Genomic DNA, 18,725 nt, shown 5'->3' with positions numbered 1-18,725 from the left:
TGATTATTATTATTTTATTATTCAAAAAACAGTAATAATAAAATTAAAATAGATAATAATACTAAAGTATAAATGTATTTTTATTAACCATTATGCACAACAACTCATTGACTATTACAATTATTGTGTGGTGCATTATGGAATGTAAGCATTCTTTCGAGCACTATATATAGTTTCCCACCCAGTAGAATGTTGTGATATGTGATTACGCAATAATGACAAACAATATGCATTTGATGTGCTCCTTGTAAATCAACATTTACTTATTGGGCATCTTGAACACGACGGTAGCAATAACTACATGATTTGGAACGTATTGTGGACCAAGCCTTTGTGGCTAGCACGTCGTCGAACCTAGTCAGTAGTTTTTTTATCCATTATAGTAAAGAATATTACCTGAAATCCACAATTTTCATCTCTAATGACATTTTCTATTTGCGTGATGTATGAATGAAATTCATTTTACAAGTGAATTTGAATTATACATTGGATGTTCTTTGTTGAAATATGAGCTATGAAAATATGAGCTATGATATTTCATCTTGTTGAAGTATGAGTCATGAGTCATTTGTTCCTAGTTTAAGAATGAGTTGAGTAATATCTATATAAAATTTTAGTCTATCCAAGTATAATCATCAAAGAGATATTATATAATCATTGTTGTTTAAATTGAATTTTTGTCATCTGTATACTTGAATAATAGAAAAGTGTTACGAGATATCGGGGTTATGTTTTTGTTCGAATATATTTTTATTGATGACTATTATTTTTCTTAACGGTTAACTTAAACACCTATCTAACCACATTCTATTTTTTTGTCCACCACGGACTTTTCCAAGGGTTATGTTTTTTTTTTTTTTCGAACATATTTTTATTGATAACTATTATTTTTCTTAACGGTTAACTTAAACATCTATCTAACCACATTTTATTTTTTGTCCACCACGGTTAACTCGCATCTCAATCTCTTGAAGACGAACACTTTTCCAAACATTATTAATACCATTAGACCAGATGTCTTCTTGGTTTTTAAAACGACAAATATACTAAACTACTCCTAAACACCTATCTAACCACATTCTATTTTTTGTCCACCACGGTTAACTTTGCATCTCAATCTCTTGAAGATGAACACTTTTCCAACACTGTTAATACCATTAGACCAAATGTCTTGGTTTTTAAAACGACAAATATCTAAACTACTTCTAAATTATTCCACCTATTTTCACCGCAGAACTTGAACTCTCGACCTCAAAGAAGAAGGGAAACGCTGTTAATGGTTTTTGTTGATGATTTTTTTTAAACGACAAATATACTAAACTACTCTAAATTATTCCACTTATTTCTACTGCAGAACCTGAACCATCGACCTCAAAGAAAAATGACAACATTGGATACCGTTTGGGTAAAAGCCATTTGGTTGTTGATGATTATTTAAATAAAAGAATTGCAGAGCTTATTTATGATATTTGACTACGTGTTCAAAAATGTTTTTTTGTAACGGGATCACATTCATCTTGTTAATTTTCTGATTAATCAAACTTATAAAAATATTCAAAATTGATTAATGATAACATTGATCATTTCGAATAAAAAAAATGATATACCTTTAACACTATCTAAGGTTGCATATTTGTATTGTATCGAGTGATTGATAAGTAGAGGGGTGCATTTTGTAAAAATAATAATAAATATATTAAAAAAAATTGATTTGATTGATTAGAAGATAATAATAAAAAATTAATTGATCTACAGGAGATGCAACAAGAAATTAAGAGTACAAACTTCATAAACAAATGTTTATTTGATAGTATTAGATCTAGAAATGATGACACTTTTGTTTCAAGCATAAATTTCATATAAATTGAAATTTATGACTTGAAAACCCAACTTTAAAGATTTTGATGTAATTGTCTTCGTTTATTTTCTTGCTAATGTCTTTTATTAATTTCGTTTGTTCCAAAAAGAAAAACAAATAACAGCACCTTTTATTAATGGACAATTACATATTCATTGATGTAATAAAATATTGAAAAATGTAATGTATTCCATGATTGGTTTGGTTGTTAACTAATTTCGTGTTTAATTGTACTGTTTTTTAACTGTTATTAATTTACCTTTTATATTTCTTCTTAGTTAGTTTTATCAATTATTTATACAGAAGGATACAAAGAAAAAAAAGTTAAAAGAAGATTTTTTATTGCTCTATCCAAAATTTATTGTCTGGTTGATGACATAAGATATAAACAGAGAGGAAGATTGGCTTTTCAGAAACCTCGAAACGAGATCTGGCCATCAAAATCAAAATATAACCAACTGATTACAATGACACAAAAAAGAAAAGGAAATTCATAATTGAACAGGTTTAATAATAATATAATATGGTTTCAAGTTTTTTTAACAAGTTAGGTACCCAAGTATCGTGAGAGAAGAACCCTTGGCTTTTTGCTGATTTGATTTGTCTACCTTTTCTTTGGCCTTCCACGAGCCTTGCAACATAATAAATTCATAAATCATAAAAACCAAACCAAACCATTTTAAGCTTTTAACCACATCTAACAAATTAAAAAAATAAAAATCCACCTTTTTTGTAGGAAGTTGAGAATTTGACGTAGAGGCTGGTATTTCAGACTGTTTTGCAGATACTTGATTAAGTTCTGACCTCTTTCTCCTTCCACGAGTCCGAGTCTGCAAACACAAATTCATTTCTCATTAATCATCTACTTTACTTATGTGAAAACCTTTTAAAATTAAATTACAATTTTTTTTTAATTATAAATCCACCTGTTTTTCATCATCATCATCATAATCCACTGGAACCGAATCGCCATCAACCTAATGGAATGGACACACACACACACATGACGAAACTATATTAGCATTGTACTTTGATTCCTATTTCTTTTTTTATTAAATAAAGCATTAAGATCTAAATTACAAAATATAACAATAAATAAATCCACCTTTTTTGCAGGTACTTGAGGATTAAGTTCTGACCTCATTTTCCTTCCACGAGTCTGCAAAAATCATCTACTTTACTTGTGTGAAAACTAAATTACAAAGAAAAAAAAATCCACCTGTTTTTTAGGAACTTCATGGGTAGGTTCCAACTGATGTGGTGGTAGTTCATCATCATCATCATCATCATCATCCACTGGAACCGAATTGCCATCAACCTAACGGAATGGAATGGAATGACAAAACTATATTAGCATTGTACTTTGATTTCTTTTTCTTTTCTTATTAAAGCAAAAAAAAAAAAAAAAAACTTACATATTCACGGGGAGGAGGGTTGTTGTTGTGATTAATCATTGACACCAATTCAGCAACCTGAGCAGCCATCTGTGAGCATGTCTGTTCGACCGATGAAAGCCTTTTCTTCAAATCAACAATCTCCGCATCCTTCTCTTCAACCAACTTTAAAGCCTCACCACGTGTGGGAATGGGAGTGGGAGTGGGACCCGCAGTGCAGGAACGAGAGGAGGGGGTCCCGCCTAATCCGTATAGAGACAACCCACCGTTTTTATACGGTTTCATTACCCGATTATACGCATCATCTTCAGGCATATCCTTGTTGCAAGATGTCTCTTCACAAAGTTGAGACTGCATTGCATTAAAGATCATAAAATAAAAACACTTTCTTTCTTTCTTTCTTTCTTATTAACGCATTCTACTTTGAAATTTCAAATTTAAAACACCAACTATTTCACTCTAAAAACCAATTTAAACACTTTATTATATCAACAGGTAAACAACCATGAAAGTTTATCCCGAATTGGTCCCATGTTACCAACTTTATTTATAAAGAAATAACTGGGGGCAAATTTGTAAAAAAGTGTTCGAACCAAATTTGTAAGAAAAACTAAAACTTGGGTCAAGATTGTAAAAAAGAAAGTTTAAGGGACCAATTTGGGACAAACTTTCATGTTTGGTTACCTCTTGCTCTAGAAAGTGTGTAAATTGGGTATTTTAGAGACATCTGAAATAGTTTGTTGGCCAAATTTGGTGTTAAGTGTTAAACCCAAAATAGTAATAATAATAGTCAATAGTCAACACAATAGATGAATTCATACAATTACAGCAGCTGTTGCTTCATTCACAGGTTTCCCATTTTTGCGTGTACGAGTCAATATAAATAGTTCTGCTTGTGAGGGTTCCTGCCCATCAGGCCTTTTTGCCCTCTGTCATGGTTGAAAAGGGCATATCGGTCATTATGATGGTATTTTCTACAAGAAATAACCTTAAAAAGTAAAAAACAAGCATAAGGCTACCTCCTCCTCACGTATTCTGGCATAGCTTTTTGGTCCTGCAGTGTGCCTGAATTTTATCCTTGCACAAGTGGCTTTCAATTTGGCAGAAATACTCTGGAAAATTGGAGATAAAATATACATCACTCACATACTTTTACTTTCATTTATTTGTTTATTGTAGCACACTCGACTTTCATTTCTTTCTATTACAACACTTATCTGACAAAAAAAAAAAACTACCAAATTATAGCATTGTACTTTTTTCTTATCAGGGCATCATACTTTGAAAAATCCACATGTTGCTTTGTATTTGGATGACATTGCTATAAGTAAGTAGGTTGATTTCTCAGAGTACAATGTTGTAATAAGAATAAATGAAAGTGGGATGCTATAAGAAACAAAACAATGAAAATACGTTGCTATTTCTTGCACTTAACCCGATCTTTAAAGTCATGGAATATGACACAAACCTGCGATTTCTCAGAGCTCCACTGGGAAACAAGGGCTGACCACTGATCAGGTGGGACCCGCTGATCACGGTCTGCAAGGCGATCTTCATCAGTCTCATGAACATCATAATGATTAGCCTTAAGGCGAGACTTGAATGTCCTCCATTTATTTCTAATGGACAACAGCACCCATCTTCGACAACCGGGGTCAATATCGAACTTGCTCTATAACATATAATGCTAATAATATTATTTGAAATTACCAAAAGAAGTAAGAAAAAATGTGAAAAGGTTTGTTTAGATTATACCCTACCAGAACTTTCTGCCACATGTTCTCTTTGTTCTCTGGTGGGATTTTCTTCCAGTTATAAGTAAGGGGAGCAAAGTTCACATCACGTGCTATCACACCCACAAAGGTGGTTAATTGGGCTGCCCCGGGACCCACGGGCTGCCCGAGTTCATTTGTGGTGATTTTTATCCGCTCCATTGTGTTGAATAGTGCAAGGCAACGGGTAGGCCCACGATGCTTCTTTGGAGTAATTACAGAATCTGATTTTCAGCCAGTTATAGTTATAACCAAGTTACAAATATGCTTTATTTATTAAAAATAATGATGAATTTTGTAGATAGGTAACAAGGAGTTGGTACCAGGGTTAGGTTCATCTTGTTCTGTGGAAGATGAAGATTGTGGGAGGTTCGAGCTCTGCTGGGGTTGACCAGTTTGACCAGCCTCCTTTTGCTGCAAATGAACAGAATTATTGGCAACTGAAGTTTGTGGGTTGTCTTTTTCTTCTTCTTTGTGCCTCAAGACCGAAGACTCTGTTCATCATAAAATCTAATCTTTGATGAAAAATGGTGTCTTGCAAATGTTTATATGATCTAAAAAAACCAAAAAGTTTACAAATTTGCAATTGGTTATATAAGGTAAACATGGTTTTGAAGTTCTCATGGCCTAAACAATTAGTTTTCCAAAAGTAATAAAGAAAAAGAATAAACATGTGGTATGTGGCAACAACTTACAGTTAATGAAACAAAATCTATTGAGGCCAATAAAACACAAGTTTTAAGTTTGAATCTATTTTTCAATCTATCTTTGGAAAATGAGAGTCTTGTCAAACATGTTTCGGTTGTGTTGTGAAACAAAATCTAAGAAAATGTCGATCGGAAACATAATATGAAAGTATTACAAAACGAGGCTTAAAGATCCTTTGTTAGGAATATAAAAAACTTATTTTACTCATGAAAGAATAGGCTAAATCTAGCAAAGTAGTATAACTATATGGAATAAAAAGGATAACAAAGTGGGGCTGGGCCTTACCAACAACAGGCGCTGTTTGTTCAATTTGTAATTTGGCTGATTTCCAGTACTTCATGAAGTATGTCTTCACCCTCTTCATGAGCTCCAATATAACATCACCCTTCTTATTATACTTGACACAATTAGACCAAATATATTCTACATCCTTAAACACATCTCCTGAATTCATGTACTTTACACCATTCTCAAGGTTGTTGCATATTGTACCAAAATCCATAGGTGTCTTGATAATATCAAAGTAATCCTGATTCAACCTTCACCCAAATCATTATATGATAAAAGAATGCACAAGAAAAACAATGACTCTATAAATACAAAAGATGAAAATATCACTAGACACTGTAACAAAAGCATGTATTTACAGAAATAATTTATGCTTACAGGAATTCCAAGTGCAATGGGATCTACAGGTTTGTTAAATGGTTCAGCTGCATTCAATTTCATGGTCCTTTTGATCACCTAGTGTAGAAAAAATAACATCTATATGAGTAAAGTGAGGATCCATAATTTGTACAAATACGATTAACGTAAACTATATGATATAACAAACCATACTTTTAAGGCAGCATTCAGTTCTTCCTGTTTATATTCTGGATCTTTATGATGTTGGCTTTCGTTTTCCTCATGATCCATGTCAGCATGAGGTTGCTTCGTCTGTCCATTGCTGACTGAGTTACCAACCAAGCTCCTTGAAAGGTTAGCTAGGCCACCAGCATCTTTGGTAATCTCTTTAATAACACCTGCAATGATTTGACTCAATGCATTTGGATGACTTAGCATCTCCCCATAACCAGTTTTTTCTATCTCTGAATCTGCTTGTCTTCCCCTCTTGATGGTAGTACTAGTATTTGGATTTACAGTTACCATGCACAGTGGTGTAGCATCTTCGGGTTCTTCTGATTCATTATTCATCACATGACTTTCTGCTACTAGAGCAGCAGTATTTTGGAGTGTCTTCTTCACCACTGGCGTTTTATTTTTGGCACTTAAATATGCACGTTTTCGCTTCATTGTTATATGTTATGTTCCTAAAAGCAAAGTTAGATAAGCAAAAATCAAATATACTGACATTACGTTATACATGATTAGCTAAGCAATCAGAGAAGAGACACGACTGGATTTATGAGAAAATTGAAATCAATGAGCACAGAGAAGATATCATGAAAAAATGCTAACTCCTTGCTGCTAAGACCATTATAAGAACCAAGCTCATTACTCAGATCAGTCCTACTGTGCTTCAAATTAAGTGAAATTTTCATCAAAAAGTTTTATCAATCCCTTTCTCCAGTCAGCTATTGATGCAAATAGCAAAATGACGAACCCAATCTTACGGTTTGGGGTATTCATCTACGCAGTGAGATCAGGTATATCGCTTGCCATCACAACGATGTAATTTCGATACAAAACAATTACCGGACATACATTGACATTTAAAGGTAGAAAAAGGTAAATGCAATTAATACCGAGCTACTGATTGTTATCTCGTATTGGAAACTAAGCAAAAAATAAATAAATAATAAGACTTGATAAATTGATGAAAATGACGCATAATGGATCGATTATGGTACAAATTAAGTAGGAATGATGATAACACTAGTCAATTGTAGGCGTACGAAGTAAATGATGAAGTGTTTACCTGTGTTAGGGTTTTCCCGGAGGATGTCTAGAAACGAGGGAAGTAATGGATTCCACAGCTGCGAAAATTACCCCTTTTTGGTGACACCTGTAAGTCTGTAACTGTTACATACTAGTTACCCTGGGAAAATAACAGTGTATTTTATTTGTATCTGTTTTTTTTTTTTCTATATATTTCCTTATTTAATTTGTTGTTTGTGTTGATCTTTATCTTTTTTTATCGGCTAAACATATGATAGCTGGTAAAACGGATTATGATGAATACAACCAACAAGTTCGATAATATATTACGTACAAAAAAGAAAAATTACCAAATGTTGGTGTCGATACTATTTGTTCTTGGTTTCGATATTATCATTATGTTGCTCACAATTAATCATTACTCATGAGAAATAATTTGTTCATCCTGAGTGAACACAATATAGTTTGTTATTGTGAAATCTTTATAATGATAAATGATGCCATTTTTTTGTTAATAAGCATAATATTACGAATAAGTTATTTTTATGAAGAATTTACTCACGAGAGAAATAATTTGCTCACCCTTGGTATTGTTTGTCATTATGGAATCTTTATAATGAGAAATGATGCTTTGGTTTTTTTCTTTTTGTTAATAAGCATAATATTACAAATAAGTTATTTTTATGATAATATATTGCAACATTGCGTAAAAAATGGATTAAATGTGAATAAAATCAACAGTTGCTTACTCTCGTGAGTCATTTTCTCCTAAAATTACCCCTTTATTGGTTTCGGTGACACTCCTATTATTATTATTATTATTATTATTATTATTATTATTATTATTATTATTATGAACAAGTATTTAGTAGAAGAATATTTAGTGACCACCACTTTGTCCTATTTTAAAGAGACGATGTTATTCTAAAATTACCCATTTATTGGTTTCGGTGACACTCCTATTATTATTATTATTATTATTATTATTATTATATAATGAACAAGTATTTAGTAGAAGAATATTTAGTGACCATCACTTTGTCCTATTTTAGAGAGATGATGTTATTCTACTTATTACTACTCCTTACCAGTGAGAGTTGAATTGCTATAACCTAAGTTGTTTAATATATGTATTTTGCACCGCATAACATACATACATCAAATAGTATTTAATATCATATGGTTTTTGTGTACTATCTATTAATAAGATTATTGATTTTAACGTACCCTAATTAATAGGATGTGATTGTGTAAATCATGTAAATTAGGAAGTTTGTTGTATTTTGTTCTATATACACTTAATATACAATTCACCAATTAAGGTGATTATCATCAAAACCTAACATGGGCATCTGAATCCATAATATCTTGAAGGTGATGATGATACAGCATACCAGATCATGAGGTGAGATAATATCTTGAAGGTGATGATGATACAGCATACTAGATCATGAGGTGAGGCAGAGGCGATTTGAATCGACAATGATTTCCATAGTGTCGTTCAAAAAGATAAGTAACATGGCGTCTAGTAAACTATGTAAAATGGATGAACTTGTGCTAAGAAAAACAAGGTTATATATATATATATATATATATATATATATATATATATATATATATATATATATACACACACACACACACACACACACACACACACACAACACCGAAAATCATTAAATACAAATTGTGCTTAAAAAGTCAAATATTGACACACAAAATGGTTGTCATAAATATTTAGTCATTATACAATAATCCACTGGACACAATAACATCATATGTCATACTAACTAAGAAACATTTCCAATTAAGTTATCAAAAATATTGTTTTTCAACACAAAATATCAGCGGAAAATAAAATTTGTCACAAAATACGCCCATTCTTCGCGAAGTTCATCAATATCAGCATCCGTGTACATATCCTTGCCGCCCCCAACCTGTAAACAAATCAAATTTGTATCGCGCTGTAACGAGGGAATAGCATGCAAGACTATATATATATATATATACTATTCATCAATTTGACAAAGTTTTTATACACTTAGTTTATTTTATTATGAATAACTCGGATATTTAACAAATAAACATAAAATGATCATTTCAATTCCTTTCTTATTAGAGCATCGTAATTTCAAATAAATGAAAGTACATTGTTGTTTCTTGCATGTATCCTAGTGTTTAGTAAGAGTAGGATGCTATATTCAACAAATAAACATAAAATGATCATTTCGATTATAGCAGTGACAGTGTGATGATGTTATAATTAACACATCATTATTTGCATTATAGCATATGTGTAAGTAGGATGCTATAATTAACAAATCAATAATTTAATAAGGTCACAAAAAGTTTACTTACATTTTTATTGACCAACACTTCAACTCCTTCCTCAACTATCTCTTTCATGAACTTTAACATATAGAAGCCACATTCGGTACCTCCCGGCTGACGAGGACACTACATAATTACATAATAAATGATAAGTCAAAATGAAGTCAAACCTGCAATTTCAATAACGTCTTAAGTACTCACCGCAACATTGATCCAGTTGAGTTTAACCTTTTTATTGGATCCACTTTGTGTAGCGTACAAGACCATTGCCCTATAAAAAAAAATGATGAAATATATCAAACAATATAATATAATATAATGTTTCAATAATTTAGATTACTTACGCTTCAATAATGTTCTTCAACTGTGAATTGACATTGTTGGGCCTCAGGGAATCAAGATAATAGCAAGTAGCTGTTTTCATGTCAAGTACGGCCAACACCCAATGTCTTCTATACAAACCAAAAACCAAATTAAGTCAAAAACATGTTAGTTACTAAAATAGATTGGTAACTATTATTGTATTCATAATCAAATGGAAAACCAAACCCGGGATTGTAGGGCAATAGGATGAGGTCATTGTCCTTTCTTGTAGACAACCGATCTGCAACGCTTTTGCTTGCATCAGCGATATTTTTCAATTTGTCTTTACGTGCACGTGGCGAGATTGCAGTCGGGCTCACAAAACAAATTCCATGATCGCTTTTTGGCCCATTCTTGATTTGCTCAAACAAGTACCTGTTGACGTACAGAAAACAAAATCGATTAAAGTAAACTGTGTTATACGAAAAGTTATTTAAATAAAAATTTAAGCACTTACATCATATAACAAGTAATAACAACACCAGTCAGCTCATCCAATGTAAAAACCACTTCAAAATCTTCATAAGATAAGTAGGTGTAACTCTCGTACCCAAATAGATCGTCCTCACACTGCACTTTTATAGACTCTGCCTTTAAAAGTTGTGCGTCAACCATAAGTGCAGTCATTTTCAAAACACGATTATTTTCAATTCTTATCCTTGTCCTCATCTGTGCTCTCGTCCTTCTCCTTTGCGACATCTCCCTTCCTTTCTCTGTTTCTTTCCCTTTCTCATTTTCCTCATCTGATTCTCTTTGTCGTTTTTCTTCTTTTTTACTCTTTAATTCTTCTTTTACAGGTTTTCCTATTGGTTTCGCCATCACCTTTTCCTATATAAAGTAAAGTAGAAATAAATGCTTCATGTCAGACTTAGACCCGTATAAATGCTTTTAATGAATGAAAATAATATTACCAAATCAGAGCATCGAATGACTAGATATCTCGGCCAACTCAGTATGTGCCCAACTGCATCTTTGACCTTCACAATGAACTCCTCTTCCAGTGGAACTGGTAGTAAAGCTTCTCCTTGTACAGACGTTTCCATCATAACTTCAATGTTTTCATCTGTAATATGAATGAAAGTAAAACTAAGATCCAATTTCTAAACAACGTAAATAAACTAGTAATATAAAGCAAATATTTTTCGTAATGTAATGCAATACATACCCGAGACACTGTCCTTCGTTATGGTTCCTTTGGCAACTATATTTGTGGCAACATCAAGCGCAAGATAACAAGAATTATCCTACAAACATATAATATGTTAGTTGCAATTAAGTCTTACTTTTAAAATATAAAGCAAACAATTTAAAAAGAAACATACAAGTGGTTGGTCTTGTAAATCTGCATTGCCCCACATTTGGCGACTTGCACCTTCAGAAACAGGATTGACACCTCTTTTGAGTTTCTCTATCTCACCTTCAAGCTTGCTGAAGCGTTGATCCAACTTCTTGTTCTCAAGGTCCAAGTATTGCTTAACAGTTTTGGGTAATAAAAAATATTGGTGTGGTGCCACATATTTACCCATCCCACGTACACGCCCACGGTTTTCTTGAGTACCTAGTGCTTGTGTAAGCACATCATTTGTTCCATATGTAATCTCTCCACAACTTTCCGAATTCTGCAGCTCTTCCTGTAATTGTAAATTGTAAATTGTAAATTGTAATGTCTATATCATACTTTACAGTTTAAAACACATTCTAAAAGAAAATTGAAAGCAATCATACACTATACTTTTTATATATATATATATATATTTTTTTTGTAATATATCGTTTCCTAGGAGAAGATGCTACAATCAGATCAAGTAAACAGTTTTTTTTTTGTTTTAATAGGATGTAAAATTACATAAAGATGAAAACTATACAGGGATGAAAAATGTATTTTGCAACATAAAATCCCATTGCTAACAGGTTGGGGGGTAGAGGCATACAAAGGTCAAGTATGTTGTTATTGCCTAAACTTTTAAATTTTAATGGGACAGATTATGAACTTTTGTTGCATGTTAATTTGCTATTGTTGATGATTCTGAGCTTTTAAAAGAAAATGGATAGATATTGAGTTTTACCGGAAACATAAGTACATAGTATGGTGCTTATAAGACTCAAACTGTTGAGTGATTCTATTTTGGCATTTTATATTGTATAGGGCATATAAAAAAAAAAAACCCTAGAAATAGGGACCAAAATATTCCATCTTGCGCCTAAACCAAAGAAAATCACCAACCTGACCAAACTAACAAGGTTTTTTAAAAATATTTAAATATGTTGTGATGTGTGTGTGATGCTTATAAGTAGGATGCTATAAGTTTGATCTTTGCTGTGTGGACATGGATACAGTCCCTGTACACAACAAAAATAACAGAAATGGTCCAATTGTAGTTTTAGAGCTTCCTAAAACACCCTTGTGATTTTTTCCACTGTCTGGAGTAGGTGTATAAACAAATAGCATGATATACGAATGAATTTAAAATCAAAATAGAATAAACTTACCATTTTATCAACAATCACCTTGACGTCAGGGTCGTAACCTCCTTCTTTTGTTTCTCTTGCTTTTTTCCACAACATTGTTCTATCAATCTCCTCTTCTGTCTTCCCCGTTTGTTGCATCTAAATTATCAAGAATAACAAATATGAATTAAGTCAATTAACATAAACAGATACAAGTAAACTATTCGATTAATTTAATTCATACAATCTCAACAATGAGTCTGGCATATCCTTTTCTGCTCAAACGATGATTGTATTTATGATGAGCACGGACTTTTTTAGCATCATTACTTTTTTCCTGCATTAGAAACATTAAAATTGTTTTTAAAACTCAATGAACATTGAACAAATACAGACACAAAAAGTTTAACAAACCTCCCACTTGTCTGAAAGTCTTTGTTCTACAAAAAGTTTCCAGTCTTCTTTCTTCAAGAATGGATACTTATCGGGAGGATTGAGTAAATTCACCTCAGGGTCATTTTTATATGCCTTAATGTATTTATCATATAGATAATGTTTGAAGTTTCTCCACTTTTTCCCAAGCGATTGGAGAGTGTGCTTCCGACTCTTTGGGTCAAGTACAAAATTCATCTGAAACATAAAACTTAAAACAATATTATTTTCAACAAAAACGAAGATAATTATTACAAGTCAAGATCAGATGTTAAGTTAGACTTACCAAAACACATTGCCATAACTCTTCCTTTTTTTCCTTACTAATATCCTTCCAGGAGGCACATGTTATGGGCACCATTGTTCTTGCTATAAAGCCCTCAAAAGTAGCGAGTTTTGCTGCTTCATCTCCAATTGGGACACCTTTTTTATTGTAGGTAATTACTATTTTCTCTTTAATAGCTTTTAATTTTATCATCAGAGCTCTTTGTTTGGAGTCTTCATCATGATCCGAAGAACCTGATTCTATGTCACGAAAAGCAACCTGTTTCAACATGTGTCGATTCAAATAGCATAGTTAGTTACAGTATACTCATGCTTTACTTAAGCATATGTTTGTTTCATACATCATACACCCTTGTTCATATTCTAAAGCTTGTATTTATGTATGAACACAAGCGAAAGCGAAATATAATTAGTCATAGTTACAAAGGAATGGTGGCATTAATTTTTCAGTACTCAAATAAAGATGAAGATATAATTTTCTTTTCTCTCAACATTTCAAACGGATTGGATGTCAGATGTCAGATACTTTGGCTTTCATGTTGTTAGTTATATATTTTATCATGTTTGTGCTATTTGAGCATTTACACCCCCTTTAATTAGTTTACAAAAAAGATTTTAGTTATACCATCATTTGTTAGCCTTTAGCAAAGACAAAACACCTTTTTATACAGCAGGTTTCAAGCAGAGCAAGTTTTAGAAGAAAGAGTAACTGACACACAAAAGTGTTTTCTGCATATATTCTAAAATAACTACAGCTACATAGCATAAAAACATAAGTGTAAAAGGGAAACTGCTGCTACCTAGAAAACAGGAAAAGGCTATGAAAACAAACTACCCACTAGGTTGACTAATTCAACAAAGCAATTACTGAAACTTAAAGAAAATAACTGAAGGATAAAAGGAGGCCTGCACGTGACTGGTTGACCAAGTTGATATTGTTCCCTTTTAACATCATTATCAAATACATATTTTAAAACTTTTTGAATTTGCATTTGCACTTTTTCAATGTAAGTATGTATAAGGTTTTAGCTATGTCACTTTTTCTATCTTACACTTTATACGTAATTTATCAAAAAATATATAACAGAAAGCATGTCTTAATTTTATTTATATATTTTTTTTACAAAGAACTCATCGATATCTAGAAAGAGCGAAAATAAAATAAAAGACGACATACATAAGACAACATACATAGTTGATGAAGTGTACTCAGTGTTTTTCCTTTTTTTTTTTTATTATGACACTAAAACATGACATACATTTTTGTATGTCATAAAATTAGTGTGTGAAATAGTTCGTGTGTCGTTAAAGGCCTATTTCCTGCTACTTGACTGAATTTTATCCTAGCACAAGTAGCTTTCAATTTGGTAGAAGTATTCTGGAAAATTGGAGATAAAGTATACATCATTAGCATACTTTTACTTTCATTTATTTGTTTATGATAGCATACTTGGCTTTCATTTCTTTCTATCACAACATTTTTCTGACAAAAAAAGAAAACTACCAAATTATAGCAATGTACTTTTTTCTTTTTAGGACATCATACTTTGAAAAATCCACATGTTGCTTTGTATTTGGATGGCATAGCTATAAGTAAGTAGGTTGATTTCTGAGACTACAATGTTGTGATAAGAGTAAATAAAAGCGGGATGCTATAAGAAACAAATCAATGAAAGTACATTGCTATTTCTTGCAATTAACCAGATCTTTAAATTCATGGAATATGACACAAACCTGCGATTTCTTGGAGCTCCACTGAGAAACAAGGGCCGACCACTGATCAGGTGGGACCCGCTCATCACGGTCTGCAAGGCGATCTTCATCATTCTCATGAACATCATAATGATTAGCCTTAAGGTGGGACTTGAAAGTCCTCCAATTTTTCTTAATGGACAACATCACCCATCTTCGACAATCAGGGTCGATATCGAACTTGGTCTATAACATATAATAATAATAATAATATATTATTTAAAAATTACCAAAAGAGATAAGAAAAAAAAATGTGAAAAGGTTTCTTTAAGATTATACCCTACCAGAACTTCCTGCCACATGTTGTCTTTGTTCTGTTGTGGGATTTTCTTCCAATCATAATAAGTAAGGGGAGCAAAGTTCACATCACATGCAATGGCACCCAACAAACTGGTTAATTGGGCTGCCCCGGGACCCACGGGCTTCCCACGTTTATTGGTTCTAATTTTTATCCGTTTGACTAATTCAGGGGAAGGGGTAGGTCCTTGAAATCGGCGCTTCTTCTTAACAACTGTAGATTCTAATTTTCAGCCAATTATAGTTATTATAACCAAGTTACACATATGCTTTATTTATTATAAAAGATAATGAATTTTGTAGATATGTAACAAGGATTAGGTACCAGGGTTAGGCTCATCTTCTTCTGTTGAAGATGAAGATTGTGGCTGGTTGGAGTTCTGTTGGGGTTGACCAGTCTCCTTTTGCTGCAAATGAGCAGAATTATTGGCAACTGAAGTTTGTGGCTTTTCTTTCTCTTCTTCTTTGTGCCTCAAGACAGAAGACTCTGCTCATCAAAAAGCGGAACCTTGATCAAAAATGACGTCTTGCAAGTGTTTATATCATCTCAAAAAACCAAAAAGCTTACAAATTTGTAATTGGTTATATAAGGTAAACATGGTTTTGAAGTTTTCATGGTCTACAAAACTAGTTTTACCAAAAGTAATAAAGAAAAAGAAAAAGAAGTCTTGTCAAACATGTTTCAGTTGTGTTGTGAATCAAAATCAAGAAAATGTCAATAGAAAAAGTATTATCAAACAACGGTTACAAGATCCTATGTTTGGAATATATGATCTTTTTTTGCTAATGAAAGACACCCATAAATACATAGGAAGAAATATAAAGCTATAGACTTCACTATCATGACCATGGTAACTTCTGCATTCATAAAAGTATATTTAAAAAAAATATAAAAAAAAAGTAGACAAAATCAAGCAAAGTAATATAAATACATGGAATAAAGAAGGATAACAAAGTGGCCCTTACCAACAACAGGCGGTGATTTTTTGCTTTGTAATTTGGCTGATTTCCAGTACTTCATGAAGTATGTCTTCACCCTCTTCATGAGCTCTAATATAGCATCACCCTTCTTATTATACTTGACACAATTAGACCAAATATATTCTACATCCTTAAACACATCTCCTGAATTCATGTACTTTACACCATTCTCAAGGTTGTTGCATATCGTACCAAAATCCATTGGTGTCTCGATAACATCAAAGTAATCCTGGTTCAACCTCCACCCAAATCATTATATGATAAAAGAATGCACAACAAAAACAATGATTCTATAAATACAAAAGAAGAAAACATCACTAGACACTGTTAACAAAAGCATGTATTTACAGAAATAATTTATGCTTACAGGAATTCCAAGTGCAATGGGATCTACAGGTTTGTTAAATGGTTCAGCTGCATTCAATTTCATGGTCCTTTTGATCACCTAGTGTAGAAAAATAACATCTATATGAGTTTGTACAAAATACAACTAATGTACACTATATGATATAACAAACCATACTCTTAATGCAGCATTCAATTCTTCCTGTTTATATTCTGGATTTTGATGATGTTGGCTTTGGTTTTCCTCATGATCAATGTCAGCATGAGGTTGCTTCATCTGTCCATTGCTGACTGAGTTACCAATCAAGCTCCTTGAAAGGTTAGTTAGGCCACCAGCATCTTTAGTAATCTCTTTAATAACACTTGCAATGATTTGACTCAATGCATTTGGATGACTTAGCATCTCCCCATAACCAGTTTTTTCTATCTCTGCATCTTCTTGTGTGCCCCTCTTCATGGTAGTACTAGTACTTGGATTTACAGGTTCCTCGCGCAGTGGTGTAGCATCTTCAGGTTCTTCTGATTCAACATTCATCACATGATTTTCTGCCACTAGAGCAGCAGTATTTTGGAGTGGCTTCTTCACCACTGCCGTTTTATTTTTGGCCCTTGAATATGCACGCTTTCGCTTCATTGTTAAATGTTATATTCCCTATAAGCAAAGTTGGATAAGCAAAAATCAAATATACTTACATTACGTTATACATGTTTAGCTAAGCAATCAGAGAAGAGACAAGACTGAATTTATGAGAAAACTGAAACCAATGAACACAGAGAAGATATCATGAAAAAAATTCCAACTCCTTGCTGCTAAGACCATTATAAGAACCAAGCTCATTACTCAGATCAGTCCTACTGTGCTTCAATTTAAGTGAAATGTTAATCGGAAAGTTTTATCAATCCCTTTCTCCAGTCAGCTATTGATGCAAATAGCACAACGACTAACCCAATGTTAGGGTTAGGGGTATTCATCTACGCAGTGAGATCAGCTATATCGCTAGCCATCACAACGATGTAATTTCGATACAAAGCAATTCCCGAACATACATTGACATTTAAAGGTAGAAAAAGGTACATGCAATTAATACCGAGCTACTGATTGTTATATCGTATTGGAAAGTAAGCAAAAAAAAAAAGGCTTAACAAATTTATGAAAATGAGGCATAATGGCTCGATTATGGTACAAATTAAGTAGGAATGATGATAACACTAGTCGATTGCACGCTTACGAAGTAGATGATGAAGTGTTGACCTGTGTTAGGGTTTTCTCGGAGGATGTCAAGAAACGAGGGAAGTAATGGATTCCACAGCTTGCTAAAATTACCCCTTTTGTGACACCTGTAAGTCTGTACCCAAAGTTCTCAAAAGCTTGTATTTACTAAAATGCTGTAATAGTTGAAAATACATGATAATAAAAAAAAAATATATTGTCTTCTTAAGTTACGCTTTAGAAACTACGTGAGTTGCCAAATTCGGAAAAACTTAAGGTTTGAAATTGCCATCAAATCACGTTTTATGTTATTGTAGAACATTGTCTGTAACTGTTGTTACATACTTAGTTACCACTCCTGAAAAATAACAGATGTATTTTATTAGTATCTGGTCTTTTTGTTATCTATATATCTGGTCATTTAATTTGTTGTTTGTATTCCCCATAATCTTTTTGATCGGTTATAACCTGTGATAGCTGATCAAAAGAATCATGATAAAAACAAACAACAAGTTCGATGGTATATTGCGTACAAAAAAGGAAAATGAATAAAATCAAAACTTCTATTTTTCTTGGTGTCGATATTATTTGTTCTTGGTTTCAATATTGTCATTATATTGCTCACAATTAATCATTACTCATGAGAAATAATTTGTTCACTCACAAAT

General features: G+C 32.5%; 2 protein-coding genes across 10 annotated transcripts; both read right to left on the bottom strand.

Moving 5' to 3' along the window:
• Positions 1-2,178: 2,178 nt before the first annotated feature.
• LOC145015675 (uncharacterized) lies at positions 2,179-7,747 on the bottom strand. Of its 6 annotated transcripts, none has more exons than XM_078974148.1 (15): positions 7,654-7,747; positions 6,573-7,045; positions 6,399-6,476; positions 6,018-6,261; positions 5,348-5,518; positions 5,013-5,248; positions 4,721-4,924; positions 4,272-4,364; positions 4,074-4,181; positions 3,274-3,603; positions 3,078-3,176; positions 2,964-3,017; positions 2,785-2,835; positions 2,584-2,688; positions 2,179-2,489 (listed from the first exon to the last, which is right to left on the bottom strand). In XM_078974148.1, exons 2-15 carry the CDS (start codon positions 7,026-7,028, stop codon positions 2,463-2,465), a joined length of 2,256 nt encoding a protein of 751 aa, XP_078830274.1. In that variant the 5' UTR covers positions 7,029-7,045; positions 7,654-7,747; the 3' UTR covers positions 2,179-2,462. The 6 variants fall into 6 exon arrangements, 5 of the variants coding, with proteins under 5 accessions (XP_078830274.1, XP_078830277.1, XP_078830275.1 ...); XM_078974151.1 differs by lacking the exon at positions 7,654-7,747 and adding an exon at positions 7,481-7,632; XM_078974149.1 differs by lacking the exon at positions 7,654-7,747 and adding an exon at positions 7,339-7,474.
• A 1,542-nt stretch (positions 7,748-9,289) lies between these two features.
• LOC145015673 (uncharacterized) lies at positions 9,290-18,205 on the bottom strand. Of its 4 annotated transcripts, none has more exons than XM_078974143.1 (20): positions 18,100-18,205; positions 17,026-17,499; positions 16,870-16,947; positions 16,488-16,731; positions 15,847-16,008; positions 15,509-15,744; positions 15,207-15,410; positions 13,474-13,731; positions 13,170-13,385; positions 13,000-13,092; positions 12,798-12,914; positions 11,630-11,938; positions 11,473-11,551; positions 11,219-11,370; positions 10,765-11,135; positions 10,494-10,682; positions 10,289-10,396; positions 10,146-10,215; positions 9,972-10,070; positions 9,290-9,550 (listed from the first exon to the last, which is right to left on the bottom strand). In XM_078974143.1, the coding sequence occupies exons 2-20, from the start codon at positions 17,479-17,481 to the stop codon at positions 9,458-9,460; spliced, it is 3,534 nt and encodes a 1,177-aa protein (XP_078830269.1). In that variant the 5' UTR covers positions 17,482-17,499; positions 18,100-18,205; the 3' UTR covers positions 9,290-9,457. The 4 variants fall into 4 exon arrangements, with proteins under 4 accessions (XP_078830269.1, XP_078830272.1, XP_078830270.1 ...); XM_078974146.1 differs by having other exon boundaries at positions 15,509-15,735; XM_078974144.1 differs by having other exon boundaries at positions 18,077-18,193.
• Between the last annotated feature and the right edge of the window lie 520 nt (positions 18,206-18,725).

Source organism: Lactuca saligna, chromosome 9, assembly GCF_052625555.1.
Source record: "Lactuca saligna cultivar CGN05327 chromosome 9, ASM5262555v1, whole genome shotgun sequence".
Lineage (NCBI taxonomy): Eukaryota > Viridiplantae > Streptophyta > Magnoliopsida > Asterales > Asteraceae > Lactuca > Lactuca saligna.
Note: the sequence above shows the minus strand (reverse complement) of the source record. Positions and strands in the feature narration are given on the sequence as shown.

Excerpts from the sequence above, each read along its gene's own strand:
- LOC145015673 (XM_078974143.1), bottom strand. The coding sequence starts at position 17,481 with ATGAAGCGAAAGCGTGCATATTCAAGGGCCAAAAATAAAACGGCAGTG. Across the intron at positions 16,009-16,487 it reads AAAATCACCGCCTGTTGTTG|AGTCTTCTGTCTTGAGGCAC; the intron begins GTAAGGGCCACT and ends TTTGATGAGCAG. Across the intron at positions 10,216-10,288 it reads TTGAAGAACATTATTGAAGC|GGCAATGGTCTTGTACGCTA; the intron begins GTAAGTAATCTA and ends TTTTTTTTATAG.
- LOC145015675 (XM_078974148.1), bottom strand. The coding sequence starts at position 7,028 with ATGAAGCGAAAACGTGCATATTTAAGTGCCAAAAATAAAACGCCAGTG. Across the intron at positions 4,925-5,012 it reads ACATGTGGCAGAAAGTTCTG|AGCAAGTTCGATATTGACCC; the intron begins GTAGGGTATAAT and ends TATATGTTATAG. Across the intron at positions 4,182-4,271 it reads CCAGAATACGTGAGGAGGAG|AGGGCAAAAAGGCCTGATGG; the intron begins GTAGCCTTATGC and ends CAACCATGACAG.